The sequence below is a fragment of the Psittacula echo genome, assembly GCF_963264785.1.
Source record: "Psittacula echo genome assembly, chromosome: 3".
NCBI classification, from domain to species: domain Eukaryota; kingdom Metazoa; phylum Chordata; class Aves; order Psittaciformes; family Psittacidae; genus Psittacula; species Psittacula echo.
In genome coordinates this window covers 104,951,635-104,974,888 of record NC_137736.1, presented here as the reverse complement: position 1 = coordinate 104,974,888, position 23,254 = coordinate 104,951,635, and the positions used below count along the sequence as shown (strand labels likewise).

The following is a 23,254-nucleotide window of genomic DNA, read 5'->3' as shown; positions in this document are numbered from 1 at the left end:
AGCGTTTAATCACTCATGATTCACCTTTTGTTAAAAATGGGGAAAATTGGTAATGACTTCACTCAGTCCCTTGTCTTGAGCAAGCAAGTTGTGATTTATTTTTTTTTTTAGGAAGTATAATGTGTTTGAAACTGAAATATGCTGTCTAATTGGAAGACTGTAAATTTTAATTTTTCTACTACTTCTGTATCCATAGTGGTTATAAAGTGAAAAAAAAGTACTTGTGCATTATCAGCCATTGTTTAGGGAAAGATTTACTGTCAAACTATGCTCTTGAAGTTCCAATCTACTGGATATGGAAACTGGAAATTAATTTGAAAGCAATGGCTATTACACTCAAAAGCAATAGTTTTCAGATAACAACAATAAAACCCTCTCTACTGCTGTCAAATTTGCTGATACTTGAATTGTGAGGTATGGACAGTATTTCACTCCCATAATCGTTACTGCTATAAGAGACAGAAGAGGCATATAGCAAACCAGTGGGTGCTGCAGTATTGATTTCAGAAGCAAACAGGAAAGAGGAGAGTTACATCAGGTTTCACTAAAGAGTAATGGCAGTATAACAAAATGTAACATTTATTTTAGCTTCCAGGGAAAAAGACAACAAAACTTTGGGTCCCAGATGAAGAAGTGTCTCCTGAAACACTTGTTAAAGTAAGTAGCACTTACTATATTTTGCTATTATTGTGTAATAATAGTATTGTTACAGAATAAGAATTCTTAAAAGAATTCTGGATTCTTAAAGCTGTCAACTGCTTTTCTCTGCTTGTCACTTTTCTAAAAGTAAAAAAGAAGTAACGGTTTTTAGATTGAGTATCTTACCAGAACATATTTTGAATTGTCAGAAGAATTTGCTTTTGGGAGCATGTACTTTTTTTGCTTTTCTAAATAAATTTACATATATGCTTTATTGAATTTTTATTATAGCCTGTTATAAGCATAGGTTTGGTGTGCAGCAGTATTTCAGGTATTATCGCAGTTAGCATACAAATATACTTCCCTCCTGTTTCACATAGGAGTTAAATACCATGGAGACTGTTTAAAGTCTTCCTTTTTCTTTTGAATTTTTAGGACATTCCAAGAAACTTTCAGTGCTGTTTGGAATAAAGTAAAAATTGGGTTTGGGTTTGCCAGTTTCTTCAAATGAAGAAATGTGTTAAATTGCTTTGCTCTGTGTGCAATGTGTACCAGAGAAACAGCAAGATTTAAGCAGAGAGGGGAAAAAAACAAAACAAAAAAACAAACCACAAACCAACAAACACAGCTTTAAAATGGTGGGGATTTTGTTGGGTTTTTTTACTTTAAAATGTCACCTCAAGCTTATTGTTTTTTGGAATAAGTTTATTACTACATTTTCTGGACTTGGTAATAGATATTCTCACTTAATTTTTCACTCCATGAGAAATAGATTTACACTGTAGAAAATGTATCCTATGCCTGTATTTGCATTCTAAATGCCCTTTCTTCAGAACAGACATAGATTGTGCTTTTGCATTTTCTTTCAGAATTGGTGAGATGCATGTACTTCATAGCATGCTGCTTCTAAATTAAGTGTAGCAGCCATTTAATTTCCAGTGCCTTTTCAAATAATCAGAGCAACTTTATTCAAAAGTTCTTTGTCTTCTCTGTGAAGTTGCGCTCTTTATAACATACCTTATTCTCTGCTGATTTAACAAGTATTTTTGTTTCCAGCTTGGTACAGAACTCTTACTGGAAGTGCTCAGTTGTGTTTGGAGTTTATTTGTTAGCTTTTTATTCGTTTGACTACAGCAAGGATATTTTTTGTATTTGTGCAACTCCATAGTTACACAGTACACTCCAAGAAGTGTTGAAAGAATGCATGTTTGTTTTGATTTCATGAACTGCTAGTTTAAAATAGACATGATTTCACTTCAGTGATTATATGTGTAACTTGAAGCAGTAAATATTAATTGTTTTTCTTAATTTTTTTAAAGATTCATGAAGCTGTTATATCTCTCTAAAATGCTCTTTTATGTTGATAAAACTTTTCTTACAATTGGCTGTTTGAAAGGGAATTGTTTGTAGAAAATCTTCAGGCAATTCAAAGTTGAAGGCAAGCCTGAAAACTGTACAGAGCATTTACTGGCAAATGAAAACAGGTTATTGTAAAAATTGATTTGCAAATTTAATTGGCATTTATTACCACTGAGAGGCCTATATTTAATGAACACTGCAGGCCACACCATTAATTAGGAGATGATTTCTCTCTGACGGTCTATTTTTCTTCACTCTGGTTTTAAAAGCCTCTATCTCCCTTTGTAATGTAATTGCTTATCTAATGGGGATCTTAAAACTAGCAAGTTTAAGTATGAAAGAGGGAAGTACTGATGAAGACAAGATTTTAGTATTGTCCAGCCTAACAGATGTAGACTGATATAGGCTACCCTTAGTTTTGGGTGCTACACCTTAAGTGAAATGTCTGTAGAGAACTGTTTCAGTACAAGTATTAAATTGGATTAATTACTGTATGAGTTAGACTTGAATTCCTACACCTGGCACTTGTGTCTGCTCTAAAGCAGTAAACTCCTGACAGTGACCAGTATTGCATACTCTGTACCCTGCAGTGGGTTAAGACTTATGTAGAATCAGTGATATTTCTTGTTTCCTTCATTGTACACAGCAGTATAAGTTTCTCATCCTATTTTTCTAACTGTGCTTTAAATGGGCATTATTTCATTTTCCACTTCCGCACAAACTTTTGTGGCATTTGTGGCTCTGAAAACTCAAGTAGTAGAAACCTGAGCTAATTGTTGTGTCATCATTTGATGTAAGGAGACAGTGTTTCTAGGATCACTACATGGGATGGGAGCCTGTTATACTTTTACAATGGAAGCATGATGATAGCCTCTAGATCAAAGTGTTATAACTACCTGTTGATTATTTTTAATTGTTAATTTTAATATTAAAAATAATATTTATTCACTTCTGACAGCTTATGTAAAGCTAGTAGTCAGTTGCAGTTTTCTCATAAAAAAATCAAAGATCTGTCATGTTATTCTCTAAGTGTCCTGGGTTCAGCAGTAGCAGTCATTTTTTCTCCTTCTTAGTAGCTGGTGCAGCGCTGTGGTTTTGACTTTCGGCCTGGGAATAATACTGATAAAACTGGTGTTTTCAGTTGCTGGTCAGAATGTTTACTCTGACCAAGGACTTTGTGAGTCTCATGCTCTGCCAGGGAGGAGGGGAAGCCGGGAGGAAGCAGAGACAGGGCACCTGACCCAAACTAGCCAAAGAGGTATTCCATACCACAGCACGTCATGCCCAGGATGTAACTGAGAGTGATCCGGAAGGGCTAGTTCGCTGCTGGGTGGGGGAGTTATCGGTCGGCAGGTGGTGAGGTGTTGTATTCTCCTGCCTTGTTATTTCCTTTATCATTATTATTATTGGTGGTAGCAGTAGTGATTTGTGTTATACCTTAGTTACTAAATTGTTCTTACCTCAACCCGTGGGAGTTGCATTCTCTCAATTCTCCTCTCAATTCTCCTCTCCATCTCTCCAGGAGCAGGGGGAAGAAAGGTGGTGGTGGGGGAAGTAGACTGCGTAGTTCTAGTTTACGGCCTGGGCTTAAACCATGACACTAAGAAATGGTAACTTCTTATTGCTTGAGCTTACACTTCAAATACATGTTGTTCATGTTGTGCTGCTGAGTATAAAGCAGTTTTTTGTGGCAGGCCCTCCGTATGGTTCTGACCCATATAGTATTTTGACTTTGTATTTTCATCTCATGTATAATCATGTATAAAACAACAAGGTGGTTGGTGACAGCCAGCATGGCTTCACTAAAGGGAAATCCTGCCTGACCAATTTGGTGGCCTTCTATGATGGGGCTACGGAACTGATGGACAGGGGCAGAGCAGTTGACATCATCTACCTGGATTTGTGCAAAGGCTTCAACACTGTCCCACACGACATCCTTGTCTCTAAATTGGAGAGACATCAATTTGATGGGTGGACTACTCGGTGGATAAAGAACTGGCTGGATGGCCGCACACAACGAGTTGTGGTCAATGGCTCAGTGTCCGGCTGGAGACCAGTAACGAGTGGTGTCCTTCAGGGATCGGTGTTGGGACCGGTCTTGTTCAACATCTTTGTCAGTGACATGGACAGTGGGATTCAGTGCGCCCTCAGCAAGTTTGCTGATGCCACGAAGCTGTGTGGTTTGGTTGATACGCCGGAGGGAAGGGATGCCATCCAGAGGGAATTTGACACGCTTGTGAGGTGGGCTGATGCCAACCTTATGAAGTTTAACCATGCCAAGTGCAAGGTCCTACACCTGGGTCGGAGCAATCTCAGGCACAGCTACAGGTTGGGCAGAGAAGAGATTCAGAGCAGCCCTGCTGCTGAGAAGGACTTGCGGTGTAGTTTCTCGCTACTCGTGTGGTGAGGGACGGAAGCACTAGTTCCCTCCGAACTAGGGCTGAGACATAGAGCATTCACGGAATGCGGGTCATCAACGATTTATTGCGCAGTTACAATTCCTTATATCTGCTGCCTAAGCACCTCCCCAGGGTCAGCTGGTTCCTGTCCCTCCTGACAACCTCCCGTCCATGTACCAATCCCTACATCTCCCCCGCCTCAAGACTAGAAAACTCAGGGTTTTAACAGCTATTCCAGATAAGCAACTTATAACTCTTATTAACTAAGTAAGAAAGGTTTGTGCCACTAAGTATTCAAACACAGTGCGCATTACATAATCAAACAAGAAGGAAACAAACATCCTAATACTAATAAACACAGAGCGTCAGCCTAAAGGAACCTAGACGCAGGTGTTTCCGGCCTGAGTGATGTCGTATTCAACGGCTGGCTACAAAGTTCGTAAGGCACATCTTGACTGGATCCGTGAGCGAAGTCATCTGGACACATAAGGGCCAGGGATGTCATTTCACACCTCTTTCCATCACTCTCTCCCAGATATAGCCGAGCGCCAATCACCACCTGTGAAATATAGCTCAAATACAAACTTACGGACTCAGCTACAAATACGGTAATAACCATTTTGCCGGTGCTCAGCTTAGCCCAGTCTCCCCCTCCACACAGGCATAGCCTCACCCGTGAGCACGTAGGGCAAATGGACCTATCTTGCCCTTTTCCAGATCTTTCACCCGTACCTGTGGATACGAGGGTTTGTCTAGAGGTGAGGCAAAGTGCGAGCTCATAGGGGATTGTTCACTTGATCCATGCGAGAATTGATTTAAACGAGTCAGAGCAGAAAGTAAAAGTCAGCGCACATGGACTGCGGGAGCTCTTCCGGGTACGGTCTCCCCCGCCTCAAGACACACAAGGCGAGCTTTCAGAGTCCGGTGCGCGTGTTCGACGATAGCTTGGCCAGTGCTGTTATAAGGACAACTGGTCTTATGCTCAATGCCCCACTGTTGTAAAACCAAAGCCACCAGTTGACTTGAATATGCTGGGCCATTGTCGGTCGTGATCTGGCTAGAGACTCCCAAAATCGCCATGACGTCGCGCCAATGCAAAATGGCCGCCTTAGTGTCTTGCTTGCGTTGTGCCATAGCCAAGCATAGCCAAGCCACTGCTACAGGTATCAACCATGACATGTAAATAGCGCATAAAAACTGGAGCACAACAGTCAGGAACTGGCAGACCTTGTGCAACACGGTCTGCACTACTGTTACCTTCAGTCAGGAGTCCAGGGATGTGCGAATGACTATCACCAGTGTTTCGGGCAAATTTCAGCAGCTTGCTGAGACAAAGCCTGAAAAAGGACTTGCGCACACTGCATCGTAGTCTCAATGGCCAATGGGGTCCACAGACCACTGTCGTAGCACAGTAGCTACAGTAGCTACAGTATATGCTTCCAGAAATTGAACTGCTATTGGCTAGACGTAACCAATATAGATTGTGATTGGCTCAGAAGTGCAGTCCACACATTTTGAAGCAGACAACAAGCTAGCTAAAATTATCCATTCGCTACCTTTCTCACATAACTTGCAGTTTCACCATCCTGCTCCCACATCTTGTTAGCCTTGAGCAAATGCCAAGTTCCTTATTCTACTGCACGTAACTGTCCTTTAGTAACCTAAGGCTAGGCCTCACAGCCAGAGTAACTTGAATTCAGACCTTGCAACTTAAGTCAGAGTTTGGCTAAAACCAAACAGCTGGGATTGCTCACATGTCCATTGTTCAGCTGTTTTCTTCATAACCACCATCTCCTAAGGCTGACCTCTCGGTTGGTCACGAAATGTCCACTGTCCCTCAGCCACTCCACAATTCCCTCTTTTTGTTTTTGAGCAAAGCAGACGGATGTTACATTTTTCTTAACCATAGATATCACACACCGCAACATAAAACTTGCTACTAATACAAATAAAACTAACACACATAATATAGCTACTCCATCCATCATCTTTCGTTAGCCATTTAACCCCCTCTTTCAATTGTTGTATACTCTTACAAATTGATTCCAAATGATCTAACAAATTCATGCAGCACATCCCCTCAAATTCAGCACAACCATGCCCCTGTGCCAACAATAAAAAGTCGATTGCTGCCCTATTTGTAAGGTGGCATGACAAACACTATCAACATCAGTCAAAAGCCCACTTAGTGCAAGCATAGTAGCATTTGTCAGTTCCTTCTTATCTTGCTGTGATTCCTTCAGCTTTTGTTGACCCTTGGTTCATGTCCGACTCCACGTAGGCACTTGCTGATCTGGGTACATGGCCATTCTTTGCCAGAAAGTCATCCACATCTCCGCCTTTTTCTTTCTATACAAGCCAAACACACTTTGTAGCACTCATAATCATTCGTTGGATACATTAAAAATACACAGCAACAAAATCAAAATCATTAAAATGACAATAAACACCATTAGTCCACCTTTTACTAGAGCAACCAGCCAACCTGTCAGTCCCCATTCACCTAACAAATTGTCCAGCCAAAAGGCTTGCCCATCCTCATACACCATGTGTAAGATCTTAGCATGTTTCCATATTTCTTCAACATAAGCCAATCACAGGCTGCTGGGTCTGCCCTTTTTCTCCTGGATGTCTCTTTGGTAACAGGGGAGGCCATCCCCTCACATCAAGGTCTGGCATGGCATGTGTCCCCATCGCTCCACACCTGCTGGGTTGCAGCCAGCAGCAGAGCTAAAGGTTCTTCTTGGTGGCAAACACAGAGGCCAACCCAGTCTTGCCCTTGACTGTGGCAGCAGGCATTTGGTCAACCTCAGTTCTTGTACCTCGTTGTCAATGCAGAGTTTTACCTGCTTCATCCAGTAACAAGTTGCTACTGTGGCAAAGCATACACACATTTACATTACCAGAGTAACTATTACAGGTTACAACAGCATGTTGAAAATGCTGATGGCAGCAAGAAACTAGCCAAAGAATTTTCTTACCAGTGGAGTTCTTCCACCCTCTTAATTTGTTCCATTACCTGGTTTATAACACTACCATCATATTAGAATCTTTCTAGCTTTTGTCTTAGCATTTTCTAGCAGCTGCTGCAAATTTGCATGCTCTAACATCTTTTACAAGTAACAAATCCACACAATACAAGGTATAGTTTCTCATTAGCAACTGGCTAGTAAATACAAGTGGGTTTTATACACAAAATCACAGTCTGTAATAACAGCTACGTTACAAGCACACATATTCAAGTTGTTACTTTTCAGTTGCCCTCAAGTGATGTCCTGTAATCATTTATTTTTCTTCTCCTCTATCTCATTCTGCTCGGGGTATTCACTGTCAGCTCCTGTAGCTGAGGCATCGGGTTCCTCCACTTGTCTGTCCAGCTCATAGCAAGGCTTTGCAAACTTCGCAGGCAGCTGCCATGGACCTGTAGGTAGGAGAACACAAACATACCCCCTCTCCCACGCTATCAGCTCCTGAGAAGGAGGCCCGTTAAAGTGATTCAAAGGCATTCTGATGGGAAAGAAATGTGAAGCTACAGCTGCCTGCCTGCTTAGCAGCAGCAGTAAATACCTGCCAGCAACGGCAGTTTGCATTAACCCTTTCTTGTCCAAAATGTTAATCTGCTACCCATTAAAACTTTTACACAAACCCAACAACAAAAAATACATAGAGCACTGTCCGCTCTCAGCACACACACACGCACACACGCATGGGATCCCACAAGCACACTCCATACAATTACAATATTTGAAACACAAAACCTAGACAATCATTATTCCCACTATATGGTCCCTCATACAGAACGTAGCATAAGGACCCTGTGAAGACAATCAAAAATCAGCTCCAAGCAGCATCACTGCAGTGTAAGGCGGCAGGCTCAACTTTAGCAGGCGTCCCCGCAGAGGCTCTGCCCCCCCCCACATCGCACGAGCCTTGGGCTTTTACACTGACCAAAATGCACACTCATTCCGATGCAGGTGGCCAGCCTACATTGGAAGAAGTGGTCAGCAATATCCATAAAAATTCTCCAAGGGCTAACAGAAACATGGATATACATGGATATATATTTGCCAACTTCTAGTACATGTGGATCACAGAGAGACTATCAAATGAGTTGTATATGGGGTTTCAAGTCCACAGCCCACCACGGCACTCACACACCGTGTTCAAAAGGCTATAAGGGTACCTTTTTTTTTTTTTTTTTTTTTTTTTTTTTTTCTTCCTAGAAAATCAAAACCAAACTGAACACTCCAGCCTGGTAGCCAAGGATAAAGACAATGTCGTTAGTAGGGAGGATTCCCCCAGGGTAGGCTTTGAGGGTTGCTGTCGCTCGTTGTGGAGAACCCCCCTGTCCCCTCGCCCTGTCGCACAAAGGGGAGTGTTGCCAGGGCTCACAAGACTCCACTTCCCGGTTTTTTGCTGTTGCCGCGGCCTCGGTTTCTGGCAGTCTCGCTGCAGCCCCGGCACTGCCCGCTCGGCCGCGCGGCCCGGGGGCTCCGGCCGCACCTCCTGGGGCACTTTCCTCCACAGCTCCCGCGCTTGCACCCGCGGCTCCTCCACCCGCAGCGCCTCCACATCCCTCAGCCGCTCCAGCAGCTCCTGTCCTGGAGACAACTTTCTCGATGGCACCCCACGTCTCCCCTAGATCTCCTGCTTTCTTTTCCCCAGCCAAGGCCTCTTCCAAAAGCTCTTGGCGGATCTGTCCCCATCGGGAGGTATCTAATACGTCCACAGGGGCCTCCACCGCCCCCCGGCCTCGCAACCATTGGATGCAGTGGCCCGCTGGCTCCGAGTTTATCGCCTTCGGCAGCCCAGCTTGCTGCACGAGGGCCTCCAGTACCTGTACCACGTGGCTCACATCCATCGCTATCACGTCGGGGTCACCACTTGTAGTTTCTCGCTACTCGTGTGGTGAGGGACGGAAGCACTAGTTCCCTCCGAACTAGGGCTGAGACATAGAGCATTCACGGAATGCGGGTCATCAACGATTTATTGCGCAGTTACAATTCCTTATATCTGCTGCCTAAGTACCTCCCCAGGGTCAGCTGGTTCCTGTCCCTCCTGACAACCTCCCGTCCGTGTACCAATCCCTACATTGCGGGTGTTGGTCGATGAGAAAATGAACATGAGCTGGCTTCAGTGTGCACTCGCAGCCCAGAAAGCCAACCGTATCCTGGGCTGCATCAAGAGGGGCGTGACCAGCAGGGCAAAGGAGGTGATCCTGCCCCTCTACTCTGCTCTTGTGAGACCTCACTTGGAGTATTGTGTGCAGTTCTGGTGTCCTCAACATAAAAAGGACATGGAACTGTTGGAACAAGTCCAGAGGAGGGCCACGAGGATGATCAGGGGACTGGAGCACCTCCCGTATGAAGACAGGCTGAGAAATTTGGGGCTGTTCAGCCTGGAGAAGAGAAGGCTGCGTGGAGACCTCATAGCAGCCTTCCAGTATCAGAAGGGGGCCTACAAGGATGCTAGGGACGGACTCTTCATTAGGGACTGTAGTGACAGGACAAGGGGTAACGGGTTCAAACTTAAACAGGGGAAGTTTAGATTGGATATAAGTAAGAAGTTCTTTACTGAGATGGTGGTGAGGCACTGGAATGGTTTGCCCAGGGAGGTTGTGAATGTTCCATCCTTGGCGGTGTTCGAGGCCAGGTTGGATGAGGCCTTGGGTGGCATGGTTTAGTGTGAGGTGTCCCTGCCCATGGCAGGGGGGTTGGAACTAGATGATCTTAAGGTCCTTTCCAACCCTGACTATTCTATGATTCTATGATTTTTAATCTCAGAGGAAGATTCTAGGCTCCTAAACCAAATTGAATTGGCGTATTCCCATCCTCCCAACAAATGAGAGGCACTAATGGCTACAGGTACTGGTTAAGGCATGAGGAAACTTTAGTTGGTAAACTAAGAGAAGATCTGCTGCTGCTGTTATTATTACTACTATTACTACATTGGGTTTATTGCTATTATTACATTGGTTTTGTTGCTATTAAAATCTTCTGGTGGATACTTAGAGTTGTTTCAGTGGAAGAGTGTTGGAATGCTAGGGCAAGACAATTTCATTTCTGTTCCACAAACGCTGTTTGCATTTTGAGATCTGGAGTGACAGATATCCTACCTCTTGCTGGTGTTACCCAACAGAATTACAGTTCTGGAGGTGTAGTATATGGACCATGGTGCTAAAAAAAATACTCTGGTATAGATGGCAATCACAGAATTTAGATCTGAAGGGACCATTGTGGTCAGTTTGTTACATGGAATTTGTCAACTGTATGATGAATTTAATTTGGTGATACTGTCAATGTTTATATAACAGTCATTAGAACTGCCTTTCCCATAAAGGAGAAAATTTGAAGTTAGTGTTTACGAAAAATATCTTAGATTTTCAAAGGCTTGGTTTTGGTTTGTTTTTCTTCTTCCCCAAGGTTGCCTATGTGATTAGCATTTTCATTTTGCTGTAGGAGGATAGTCCTCTCTCTGTTTTATTGTCTCTGCTCTCATATAGAAGAAAAATGAAAGGACAAAGTGATTCAAATACTAAAACAAACTAATCTCAAAATTCATGCTCTATTTTCACTGAAGAAATATGAAATTATTCAGTGTCTTGATAGCAGCTGGATTCTGCTTACTTTTAGAAGCTTGCCTCAAAACATTTGATGTTTCCATTGGCAAAAACCAAGTTATCCTAAGTAACGTGCTTTGAGGCTTTTCTTTAGACAGCCATGAAAGAAAAGTTCTTTTCTAGAACAAGTTACCTTAATACAGTTTGATATTCTAACAGTCAGTTGTCTCTGAAGTGTTTTTAATTTACATGTCTTAAACTCAAATATTTCATATATAAATATAGAACATATAGGGATTAAGTACAGGAATTATAATAATATAGGAAGATGAAAATGCCTTCTGCTTCTTGATCCAGTAACATTTTCTTAGTAAGTATAGACTGTTTTGCCTGTTCCTCAGTGTTTAATAGATGTAAGCTCAATTAGCATAATAGGTTTTCATAGGGCAAAATGTATGATTGCTTAGTAAAATGAACAGTTCAAACCTTAACTGTTGTACGGTTTTTATTTGCTGTAATAAGTTTGTGAGACTTTCAGTAAAATGTTGCTGTCTAGTGAGAGTATGTCTAGTATATCTTTCAGTATTCAAATGATGTTTTGCAGCCTTGACAGGTTTATGTTTGTAGCATCAAAAAGCATTTGGGCAAATACCATGTGATTAAATTATGATAAAGATTATTGAAATAAATGAGCTCATTGTGTGATTTGACTTCTGCCTATCAACTTTTCTTTCTTTTGCAGATTCAGGCTATCAAGATGATGGTTCGGTGGTTGCTAGGAATGAAGAACAACCACAGCAAGTCAGGAACTTCTACTCTGAGGTTGCTAACAACAATATTACATAGCGATGGTGATTTAACAGAGCAGGGGAAAATTAGGTATGTAACAGATGGTAACGCTTGATGTCTGTGTTGATGTGGTGGGTAGAGTTTTAGTTGAAGTTGTACATAAGCTATTCTGTTAGACTGCTTAATGATTATGCATCTTGTTTCATAAGAACTAGTGGTAAGCTTAGCTGGATACTTACATAAGTTTGCTGAGTCTCTGTTTTTTTTAACACTAGATATAGCTGTATATTAGTTTTTTATCATCTTTGTTTTATCCCTTTCTTCAAAGAGCCATTACTGGTATTGCAGGAATGAACTGTGTAACTTCCTCTTTCATGTTGAAAATTGGGTTTAATTTTTTATGTAGCTTGCTCTTCCTGATGTACAATTGTTGTGTATGCCAAAGGCCAATAGACAGCCTTTCTAATGAAAAGATAATAGCATGTTGCACTAAATCAGGTGGGAATAGCTAGTACATAAGGCACTTTGCTTGGAGGCAGACTTTAATCCCTTGAGGCCTCTAAAAAGTGAAAACAAGAGGAAATTGTGTAAAGAGGATTAAAGTCTCAATAAATAATTTGCCTTTTAGACGATTTGTTAGGCAACTGATTTGTTTTTGTGGGTATCTTCTTAATCCTCTGCAGTAGAAGTGACAAGTTGTCAGCCACTATTGCTTGCCAAATACTAAAAATTCACGTCTATAAAAGCCATTAATGGCTTGCATGAATTGTGTCAGTTTATGTAAAAAGATTTTAATTTTGGGGTAGAGTTATACAGTGATTATGCAGATAAAACCTGCATTGCGTGCACAAAGTTGCAAACTAAAGAATTGTCTCGTATGTTATCTTTGCAGCAACTGTGTAGTCTTTATCTTAAAATTCCTTGAAAATAACTGTTTCATAGTTTTAAATTCTGTAATATGACCATTCATAGCATTTGCTAGGGAGATAAGTGGTAGTAATTTAGCTTTTTAGCATAACTGCTCAGAGCATATTGTTGGCTTATCCAGAATCAATCAGTTCTGTAGGTCCTGTGTATTTTGATGCTTGGAGTGATGATTACTTACTGTGCATGTTTTAGTAATTTAATTTTCCCAATCTTTTTGTACTCAAAACTGCAAATAATAATACAAACTGTACATAATGATATGGTCAATGCTCTGTTATTTAAGTTAGTTGAGGGCTGGAGATACTTTCAGGGGAGGGAGAAAGCTGCAATGACGAGAGGTCGCTCTGTGTTGAAGGCAACCCTTCAACCCCAGAACTTGAAGCTCTGCCAAGGAGTGGATGATGAGCCAACTGAGAGCTTATGGGTTAGGTTTAAAGAGCAGACTGGTACAGGTGACATTATAGTGAGTGTCTGCTGTAGCTCTCCTGGCCACAAAGAGGAAGCGGATGAGGCCTTCTATAAACAGCTAGAAACAGTTTCGTATCTGCAGGCCTTGTCGCTCATGGGGTACTTCATCTACTCAGATATCTACTGGAGGAGCAACACAGCATTTAAACAATCTAGGTGCTTACTGCAGAGCATCAGTGGCAACTTTCTGTCACATGTGATAGAGGAGCCAGTAAGGCTAGGTGCTCTGGTGGACCTCATACCAGCAATGGAGGGACTTGTTGGGGGTGTGAAGTCTAAAGGCAGCCTTGTCTGTAACGACCGTAAGATGGTAGAGTTCAGAGTCCTGAGGGTAGCAAGGAAAGCAAAAGGCAAGATCATAGTGCTTGAGGAGAACAGACTTGGGCCTCTTTCAAGGTTCTGCTTAGTAGAGTTTGATTGGAGAAGGTCAAGGGAGGTGATTCTCCCCATCTACTCTACTCTCTTGACCGCAGCCGGAGTACTGTGCTCAGTCCATTGTACAGGAAAGACATGGACCTGAGCAGGTCCAAAGAGGGCAGCAAAAATAATCAGCATGATGGAACACCTCAGCTGTGAAGAAAGAGAGTTGGGGTGGTTCAGTCTTAGAGGGGGTAAGGCTCCTGCAGAGACCTTGTTGTGGCATTTCTGTACCTAAAGAAGGCTCACAAGAACAATGTGGATCGACTTTTTAATAGGGCCTGTTGCAGTTGGGCAAGTGATAATGGTTTTAAACTTAGAGTGTAGATATAGACTAAATTTAAGAAAGACTTTTTTCACAGTGAGGATGGTGAGATGCTGGAACAGGTTCTCCAGAGCAGTGGTAGATGCCCCCTCATTGGAAACATTAAAGGTGAGGTTTGTCGGGGCTCTGAGCAGCCTCATCTGGTTGAAGTAGCCCCTGCTTGTTGCAGGAGAGTTGGATTAGATGACCTGTAAAGGTCCCTTCTAACCCAAACCGTTCAATGGTTCTATCAAGCGTACAGAAGGTAGAAGCAGGGACAGGTAACCTGGCAGGAATACAGAAAACACCATCTGAGACTCTGTTAGGAAAGCCAAAGCCCAACTGGCTGGAATTAAATCTAGTGAGTGATTACAAAGGCAACATGAAGAGCTTTTTTAAGTAAGTGATAAAAGGAAGACTAGGGAAAATGTACACCTGCTGCTGAACAATACAGGAGCCCTGATGACAGGAACGTGGAAAACACTGAGGTACTGAATGCCACCTTTACCTCAGTCTTTACTAGCAAGACTGGCCTGAGCACTGGCACAGGTTGTACAGAGAAGTGGTGGAGTTTCCATCTCTAGAGATACTGAAAATCCATTTGGACACTGTCCTGGGCAGCCTGCTCTAGGTGACCATGCTTGAAGAGAGGGGTTTGGCTAGATGACCTCTAGAGGTCCCTTCCAAATGTAGCTATTCTGTGATTTTCACAATGCATTTTGTGAAGGCTCTAAACTGGAAGGAGGGTAGGTCTCCATTGTCTCTCTATGACACACCGCCTATGTTAACATCTCTGAAGCAAAGATGACATTTCAGGTGCATTAGTTCTGCATGGAGGTTCCTGGGATCTTGTTGACACTTCCTGACCCTTATTCTTCACCGTTTGAGAATAGAATGAGTATATCTTCTTTCTCCCAGTACTTACTGTGTTCCTACTGTACAAATCTGACGCTGCCCTTTTCAAATTAGAGTAGTCTGGAAAGCAAAATTATCTGTTGAGTATAGAACATAATCTTTTAAACTGTACTTGATCTGATGTCAGTCTACATAGAGGCAGTTTTTGTGTTCATAGCTTGTACTTGTCTTTTAAACAATGTATAATTTGCTAAAGATAATTGAATTAACTGAAAATGGCAGGGTTCAGGAGGCATTTGACCTCATGGGCTCTTAGTCATGTTATAATCATTTTGGTGTAGTGTCCTCATGAGCCATAAAAATTACTCTGTTTCAATGCCTCTTTAAATACACACAACTGTACTTCTCAGTGACAGTGTAAGGGAAGGGGATTTTTAAATTTCAAGGTACGGTTCAGCTTAGAGTGTCAGGTACAGGCAAGGTCCTACTTGGAAAATAAAGAAACAAATCTGTACTCTCATTTTGAAGTGCTAGGATTGATGACTTTGTTGAATTTCTTTTAAGACAACAACTGATTGCTTTGAGTTCTTAGCATACGTAGGTTAAATTCACCGGTGTCTGATGCTTTAATATTAAATTTTTTCAATAAACAGTATCTCAACTGCCCTTTCCAGGTCTTTATTTTTCATCTTATAAGTCATGAACGGCCCTACAAATTTGAAATTCAAGATTATACAAATGTTTTCATTTGTGGTCAGGTAAAACTAAGTTGAATCTTGCATGTCTTTGTAGTAGGATTTTAATTTTATCTATACTAGGCATAATGTAAGAGTACTTGAGTATCAGAGAACGCTAGCTGTTGCTGAAAGTATTGATATTAGATACGAACTTGAATTGACATTTTTCTGAAAGGCTATCTTTATTTTCCTTCCACTGAAGTGTGCTTAAAAACATGTAGTTCAGAACTTCGTAGTTCTGTGCTATAGATAAATTGCTACACCATCTGATATGCAACGTTCTCAGAGGTTGTCGAAAGACACTGTTTATTCCATGGAATGTAGAAAATGCTTAGAAAACTGGACACATTTATCCTACAGAGTAGAAGAAAAAAATGTTAACTCCAGTGCTGGATTGTTTTAAAAGAGAAGGGCATCCTTGGTACAAATTTTCAGAATCATTAGAAGTAATCAAAAGCTTAATTACGTCATGCAGGAGCTTTTATTTCAGCTCTAATAATTGTGTGGTTTGGGATCAATAACAGATCAGAAAGCTTTTGGCTATAACAGTTTGACAAAAAATAAATTCTGAAGAGTTTCTTCAAAAATATCCTTTCGGGGCATAAGGCAGCTGATGAATTTTCATCATCAGCTGTAAGAATGATATTCACAACTGACACTGTCCTCTTCCTTCCCATGTGCTTGTGGTTATTTCTGTGACACACATACTCTGTAAAATTTGGCCAACTTTTATGTGAAATGTCTTTGATTCAATTTTCAAAATAAATGTTATTACTATTAAAGCTGAGGGAGATTGAAAGCTCTTAATTTTATACTTCCTTTAGCTCAGTCAGTGTGTGCTTGTAAGTTGCTATTTCTCAGTTGTCACTGAAGTGCAAAACTTTGTTGGGTTCATTTATCACGGAAGATTCTTTTTAAACTGAAATTTATCATCTAAAAACTAGACATTACCATGTTAATCTTCATGCCTTGCTTGAAAGTGAGTGCAGCTTTTGTCCTGCCACTTGGTTGCTATTTGTTATGCTTTATACATTTTTTTGCAATAATGGACTTAAGTCTACAGTGTTTGCTTTTCCTAAGGATAAAGGGGAATGATTAACAAGTTAAACAGTATTTGTCCTGCTTAAAATGAATAATTATTTTTAAATAAAAATACAGCTTGATTCCTGCGTCAAATTACCCAAGGAAAAAGCTGTACCTACTACTGCTGAATAGAACTCATTAGTGCTTTAAGTGAGATGCGTAAAACTTATTTATTTCTTTGTGTTTGATCGGAAGAAACAACAAAGTAATGTAATTTGTTGAAATAAACTCTGAACAGTGAAAACTCAACTAAGTTTATTAAATTTATTAACATCAAGTGGGTATCAGTTTGCACAGCTCCTGTTGAAGATGCTTTTGATATTCTGATAACCTACAACCATATTTACAAAGGTTATAGAAAAACCCATTCATCTTTTTACATGAAACTTAGCAGAGAGTTTCAGTGTTTTGCTAAGTGGAAGTGCAATTTTGGTGTGTGGGTCAAGTAACAATACCTTCAGCATGTTGAAAACCTTTTCATATGCCTAATTGTTTTTTGCTGTTATTTTCACTTAGTCACCTATCATAATATCTAATTAATCTTAACTAAAGTTGACTTGCAGCACTGATTTTGAGCTGTCATTCATAGAATCCTTGAATGGCCTGAGTTGGAAGGGACCTTAAAGACAATGTAGTTCCAACCCCTCTGCCATGGGCAGGAGGCACCTTCTACTATACCAGGTTGCTCAAAGCTCCAAAGCCCTGTCCTGCCTGGTCTTGGAACAGTCAGGGATGGAGTAACCACAACTTCTCTGGGCAACCTGTGCCAGTGTCTCACCACCCCTTATAGTAAAGAATTTCTTCCTAGTATTGCATCTGCTCCCTTGCAGTTTAACCCATGCCCCCTTGTCTTATCACTACTTGCTGTTTCATTTCTAGACAAACTTTGGCATCTCTGGGGACTAGAAATGGGGTACTTCTTTGACAGAAGCACCCTGCTGAGGAAAAATCAGCATGCTGAATGGAAGTAGATTCCATCATAGGCTAATTGAGGTCTCTTAGGGGCAATTTGGGCTGAGCTGCTCCAATGTACAGCTAAAACTTTGACACATGTGGAATTTTTAGGAAGTTCCAAGGAATACTTTTATTGCTAAGTTGGGGCAAGGTAATAGGTATGTGGTAACAGGCTGTGTGTGGTGCCATGAAAACTACTACTGGTTTGAAGTTACTTCTGCTGTGGATTTGTGGGGGTGTGGGTGGCAAAGTCCATGGAAACTTTTCCTTCTTTTTGAAGTGCCTCGTTTTCAGCAGTGCAAGTTTATTGAGATTTAATTAAGTCAAATAATTACATATTTTCTTACTAATTAACCTTCATAATCTATATGCTTGTTTTTTCAGTAAACCTGATATGTCTCGGTTGCGGCTGGCTGCAGGGAATGCTATTGTCAAGTTGGCACAAGAACCTTGTTACCATGAAATCATCACCTTAGAACAGTACCAGCTGTGTGCACTAGCCATAAATGTAAGGAAATTAGGTGGGAGTTGTGGGTTATCGGCATATGCATGAGTATGTATTTTGCTTGTTCTGTATGTTGTGTATACTTCTGTTAATCTCATTTTATGCAAAATGTTCAGTCTTGGCTTGAATTTATTTTCCTACTACATAATCCTGAAAACTGATTTTTGATGAGAATTAGACCTATAGTACTAAGCTGTCCAGTGGGGGTATACTAACTTAAAGTAGTGAAATGTCAGAATATTGATAAACCAAGGAATTCAGTATAAAGTTAAAATACCCCAGCTGCATTAATAAATTTTTAGAAGTTGAAATGATATAAAGTACATGGGACTGTGGTGACAACAGTCACCTTGGTTTCTTGAATATTTGAATATTTGGGTAGAATATAGTTGGAATGTAGAGGTCTGCAATGATAATCGCCATCCTTTAAATATTAAGAGAAAGGGAGAGATTTCTCAATAGGTGCTTCAATTTTAGAATCATAGAATCATAGAATAGTTAGGGTTGGAAAGGACCTTAAGATCATCTAGTTCCAACCCCCCTACCATGGACAGGGACACCTCACACTAAACCATGCCACTCCAGGCTCTGTCCAACCTGGCCTTGAACACCGCCAGGGATGGAACATTCACAACCTCCCTGGGCAAACCATTCCAGTGCCTCACCACTCTCACAGTAAAGAATTTCTTCCTTATATCCAGTCTAAACGTTTGAACCCGTTACCCCTTGTCCTGTCACTACAGTCCCTAATGAATAGTCTAATCTAGAAAATCCCTAGCATCCTTGTAGGCCCCCTTCAGATACTGGAAGGCTATGAGGTGCTATGGCTGCTGTGAGGTCTCCACACAGCCTTCTCTTCTCCAGGCTGAACAGCCCCAACTTTCTCAGCCTGTCTTCATACAGGGAGTGCTCCAGTCCCCTGATCATCCTCGTGGCCCTCCTCTGGACTTGTTCCAACAGTTCCATGTCCTTTTTATGTTGAGGACACCAGAACTGCACACAATACTCCAAGTGAGGTCTCACAAGAGCAGAGTAGAGGGGCAGGATCACCTCCTTTGACCTGCTGGTCACGCCCCTCTTGATGCAGCCCAGGATACGGTTGGCTTTCTGGGCTGTGAGTGCACACTGAAGCCAGCTCATGTTCATTTTCTCATCGACCAACACCCGCAAGTCCTTCTCAGCAGCAGGGCTGCTCTGAATCTCTTCTCTGCCCAACCTGTAGCTGTGCCTGAGATTGCCCCAACCCAGGTGTAGGACCTTGCACTGGGCATGGTTAAACTTCATAAGGTTGGCATCAGCCCACCTCACAAGTGTGTCAAGGTCCCTCTGGATGGCATTCCTTCCCTCCAGTGTATCAACCGAACCACACAGCTTGGTGTCATTGGGAAACTTGCTGAGGGCGCACTCAATCCCACTGTCCATGTCACCAACGAAGATGTTGAACAAGACCGGTCCCAACACCAATCCCTGAGGGACACCACTGAGCCATTGACCTCAACTCTTTGCGTGCAGCCGTCCAGCCAGTTCTTTATCCACCGAGTAGTCCACCCATCAAATTGATGTCTCTCCAATTTAGAGACAAGGATGTCGTGTGGGACAGTGTCAAACGCTTTGCACAGGTCCAGGTAGATGACATCAACTGCTCTACCCTGTCCATCAGTTCTGTAGCCCCATCATAGAAGGCCACCAAATTGGTCAGGCAGGATTTCTCTTTAGTGAAGCCATGCTGGCTGTCACCAACCACCTCCTTGTTTTTCATGTGCCTTAGCATGCTTTCCAGGAGAATCTGCTCCAAGATTTTGCCTGGCACAGAGGTGAGACTGACTGGTCTGTAATTCCCCTTCTTGAAAATGGGGCTTATATTTCTCTTTTTCCAGTTATGAGGAACTTCATCTGACTGCCATGATTTTTTGATTTTCATCCATAATTTATGCCTGTGAGCCCACAGTAGCGGAAAGAAAATAACTTTCAAATTGTAAGCAGAGATATAGAGATTATCTGTGTTCCTGTCTGGTAGATTTAAGAAAATCAACAGAAGTTGATCCACACACTAAGAGTAACGCCATTATGGAGGGGCTCATTTTGGTATTACTTTTGTAACTGCTGGTATTCTCATGATCTCACAGAAGTCAAGAAAACTTCTGGAAGGAATCTCTTCCAGAACATACCTTTAGTAATAATGATACTCCATTCTAGACCTTAAGTCCTGTGACTGGCTAAAGCTTTAAAACCTGTAACCCATTTTAAATTAGTTAGTTGAGAAAAACCATTCATATATCAGAGTAGCACAGTCAGTATTAGTTTTAAGAATGTTTATGTGGATTTTAAGCTTCTGTCTTCCTTTGGAAGGGAGCTTTTATTCTGTTCCCAAATGCTATGAAAAACAAGAGAAATGGAACAAAACAAAATTACTTAAGCAGATGAAATGTAACAAAACTGCATCAGAAATTCAGTGGTAATAACTGAAGGTTTTTACACCCAAAGCGAGGACTTTTCAATGTTCCTATTCCAAAACCTAATAGAAATTTTAGTCTTGCGTGAAAATGAGGTTTAAGGATTTTTACAATTTGGAACAAAATTAGTAGAGAGGAAAAGAGCCTCTTACTCTAGTGACAAATAAGATCTGTCTCTGTTCCGAAAAGGATACTCTAGCCACATAATGTCATGGAAGACTAGCATTGCCAGTATAGTTTTTGCATGTTCTATTTTCTCCTGATCCCAGTGATCAAAATCTTTTTGTTTCTTCAGTCATTTGCCCTCTGTGGCATATTTTTGTGTATTGTAAATATTCTCCTCTCTCAGAATTTGCCTTCATTGCTTTGACTCTCTTTTTAATATGTTTGGTGCAAGCCCCTTGCCCTTCATTTCATCACTGTGTACCACTTTATTTTTCACTTCCTATTTTCTAGCTGTATCAGTTGTAACTCTTTTTTGTGGATATTGATAACAGATGTGTTGTAACCATTTTGGTTTTTGGTTGGTTGGTTAGTTTTTATTTGTTTGGTTTGGTTTTGGTGTTTGTGTGGTTGTAGTTTGATGGGGTTTTGTTTTGTTTTTTGTGTTTTGTTTTATTTTTTGCTATATTTGGGCCTGATGCTTACCTCTTCTTAATTTTCAAAAGGGAATGTTGAGAGATGAGCTTTTTATTACAAGAACGTAATAGGGTCATCAACATTTATAAGTAAGTTAGTATCACATTTTACTGTAGAATTGTAGTATAGTTTGGGTCGTAAGGGACCTCTAAAGATCATCTCGTTCCAACTGCCCTGCTTTGGTCAGGGACATCTTCCACTAAATCAGGAAGCTCAGAGCTCCATCCGACTTGGACTTGAACACTTCCAGGCATGGGGCATCCACAACTTCTCTGGGCAACCTGTTCTAATGTCCTACCACCCTTACTATAAAATACCTCTTCCTTATGTCCAGTCTAAACCTGTACTCTTTCAGTTTAAATCTGTTGCCCCTTGTCCTGTCGCTACAGGTGCTGGTAAAAAGTCTTTCTTTGTTTTTCTTACTGTCCTGGGTTCAGCAGTAGCAGTCATTTTTTTCTCCTTCTTAGTAGCTGGTGCAGTGCTGTGGTTTTGACTTTCGGCCTGGGAACAACGCTGATAACACCGATGTGTTTAGTTACTGCTCAAATGTTTAGTCTGACCAAGGACGTGAGTCTCATGCTTTGCCAGGGAGGAGGGGAAGCCAGGAGGGAGCAGAGACAGGACACCTGACCCAAACTAGCCAAAGAGGTATTCCGTACCACAGCACGTCATGCCCGGCATGTAACTGGGAGTTACCTGAAAGGGCTGGCTCACTGCTTGGTCGGGCTGTTTTTCGATGGGTGGTATTGTATTCTCTTCCCTTGTTATTTCTCTTATCATTATTATTATTGGTGGTAGCAGTAGTGATTTGTGTTATACCTTAGTTACTGGACTGTTCTTATCTCAACCCGTGGGAGTTGCATTCTTTTGATTCTCCTCCCCATCCCTCTGCGAGCGGGAGAGGGGGGGAAGAAAGTGTGGGGGGAGGGGAGTGGACTGCGTGTCTAACTTGACGACAGGGTTTAAACCATGACACTTACAAGCCCCATTTATGTACTGAAAGGTCGCAATAGGTTTCCCTGGAGCTTTTTCTTTTCTTGGCTGAACAAGCTCAACTCTCAGCCTTTCCTCAAATGAGGGGTGTTCCATTCCTCTGACAATTTTCACAGCCCTCCTCTGGACCTGTTCTAACAGCTCTGTGTTTGTCTTGTAATGAGGACCCCAGAGCCAGGCTCAGGGTGCCAGGTGAGGGTCTTATGAGAGCAGGGTAGAAGGGGAGGACCAGCTCCTGTGACCTGCTGGCCACATTTCTTTTTATGCTGCCCCTTTTCGTGGCTTTCTGGGCTGTAAGTGCACATTGGTGGCTCATGTCCAGTTTTTCATCTGCCAGTGTCCCAAAGTCTTCCTCTGCAGAGTTGCTCTCAATCCGTCCATCCAGCAGTCTGTTTTCTTACAGAGGATTACCCCAAGACAAGTGCAGGGCCTTGCATTTAACCTTTTTGAACTTCGTGGTTTCACATGGGACCACACCTCAGGCTTGTCAGGGTCCCTCTGGAGGGCATCCCTGTCCTCTACTGTATCAACTGCACCCTTGGCTTAGTGTCATCCACAGACTTGCTCAATCTTGTTATCTGTGTCCTTAACAAAGATATTGAACGATATTGGTCCCAACACTGACCCCTGAGGGACACCACTTCTTACTGATCTCCATTTGGACTTTGAGTATTCGAATGCAATTCTTTGGATGTGGCCATCCAGCCGATTTCTTATCCATCAAATACTCCATTTGTGTAGCCCATATCTCTCCAATTTAGAGACAAGAATGTTCTCTGAGATTGTGTCAAAGGCCACACAGAACTTCAGATAGATATCATCACTTGCTCTTCCCCAGTGACTCCATTGTGAAAGGGTACAAAATGGCTTAGGTGTGATTTGTCCTTTGTGAAGTCTTGTTGGCTGTCTGTAATTGCTTTTCTGTGGATATCCATATGCCCTGACATAGCTTCCAGGAGAATTTTTTCTACTTTAATATCACTTTTGTCACTTTTTCTCCTCATTTATTGTTACTCCTTTACCTTTTGTGACTTTATCGTGTTTACTAGATTGTAAGCTCTGTCAGGACAGAATTCTGCCTTTATTTTTCACTGCAGCTCCTAATGGATTTTGAATATTTATTCATAGCTTGTCTGTATCTTTTTGAGGCCTTCTGCAGGTTCCTTTCTCTCTT

General features: G+C 41.7%; 1 protein-coding gene across 3 annotated transcripts in view; it reads left to right on the top strand.

Annotated features, from left to right (window-relative positions):
- PDS5B (PDS5 cohesin associated factor B) overlaps positions 1–23,254 on the top strand; it is a 119,810-nt gene that overhangs the window by 71,174 nt on the left and 25,382 nt on the right. For all 3 annotated transcript variants that reach the window (XM_080614425.1, XM_080614426.1, XM_080614424.1), the window contains exons 22-24: positions 589–657; positions 11,699–11,835; positions 17,875–17,998. In XM_080614425.1, coding sequence (XP_080470551.1) covers positions 589–657; positions 11,699–11,835; positions 17,875–17,998 — 330 coding nt within the window. The remainder of the gene's footprint in view (positions 1–588; positions 658–11,698; positions 11,836–17,874; positions 17,999–23,254) is intronic.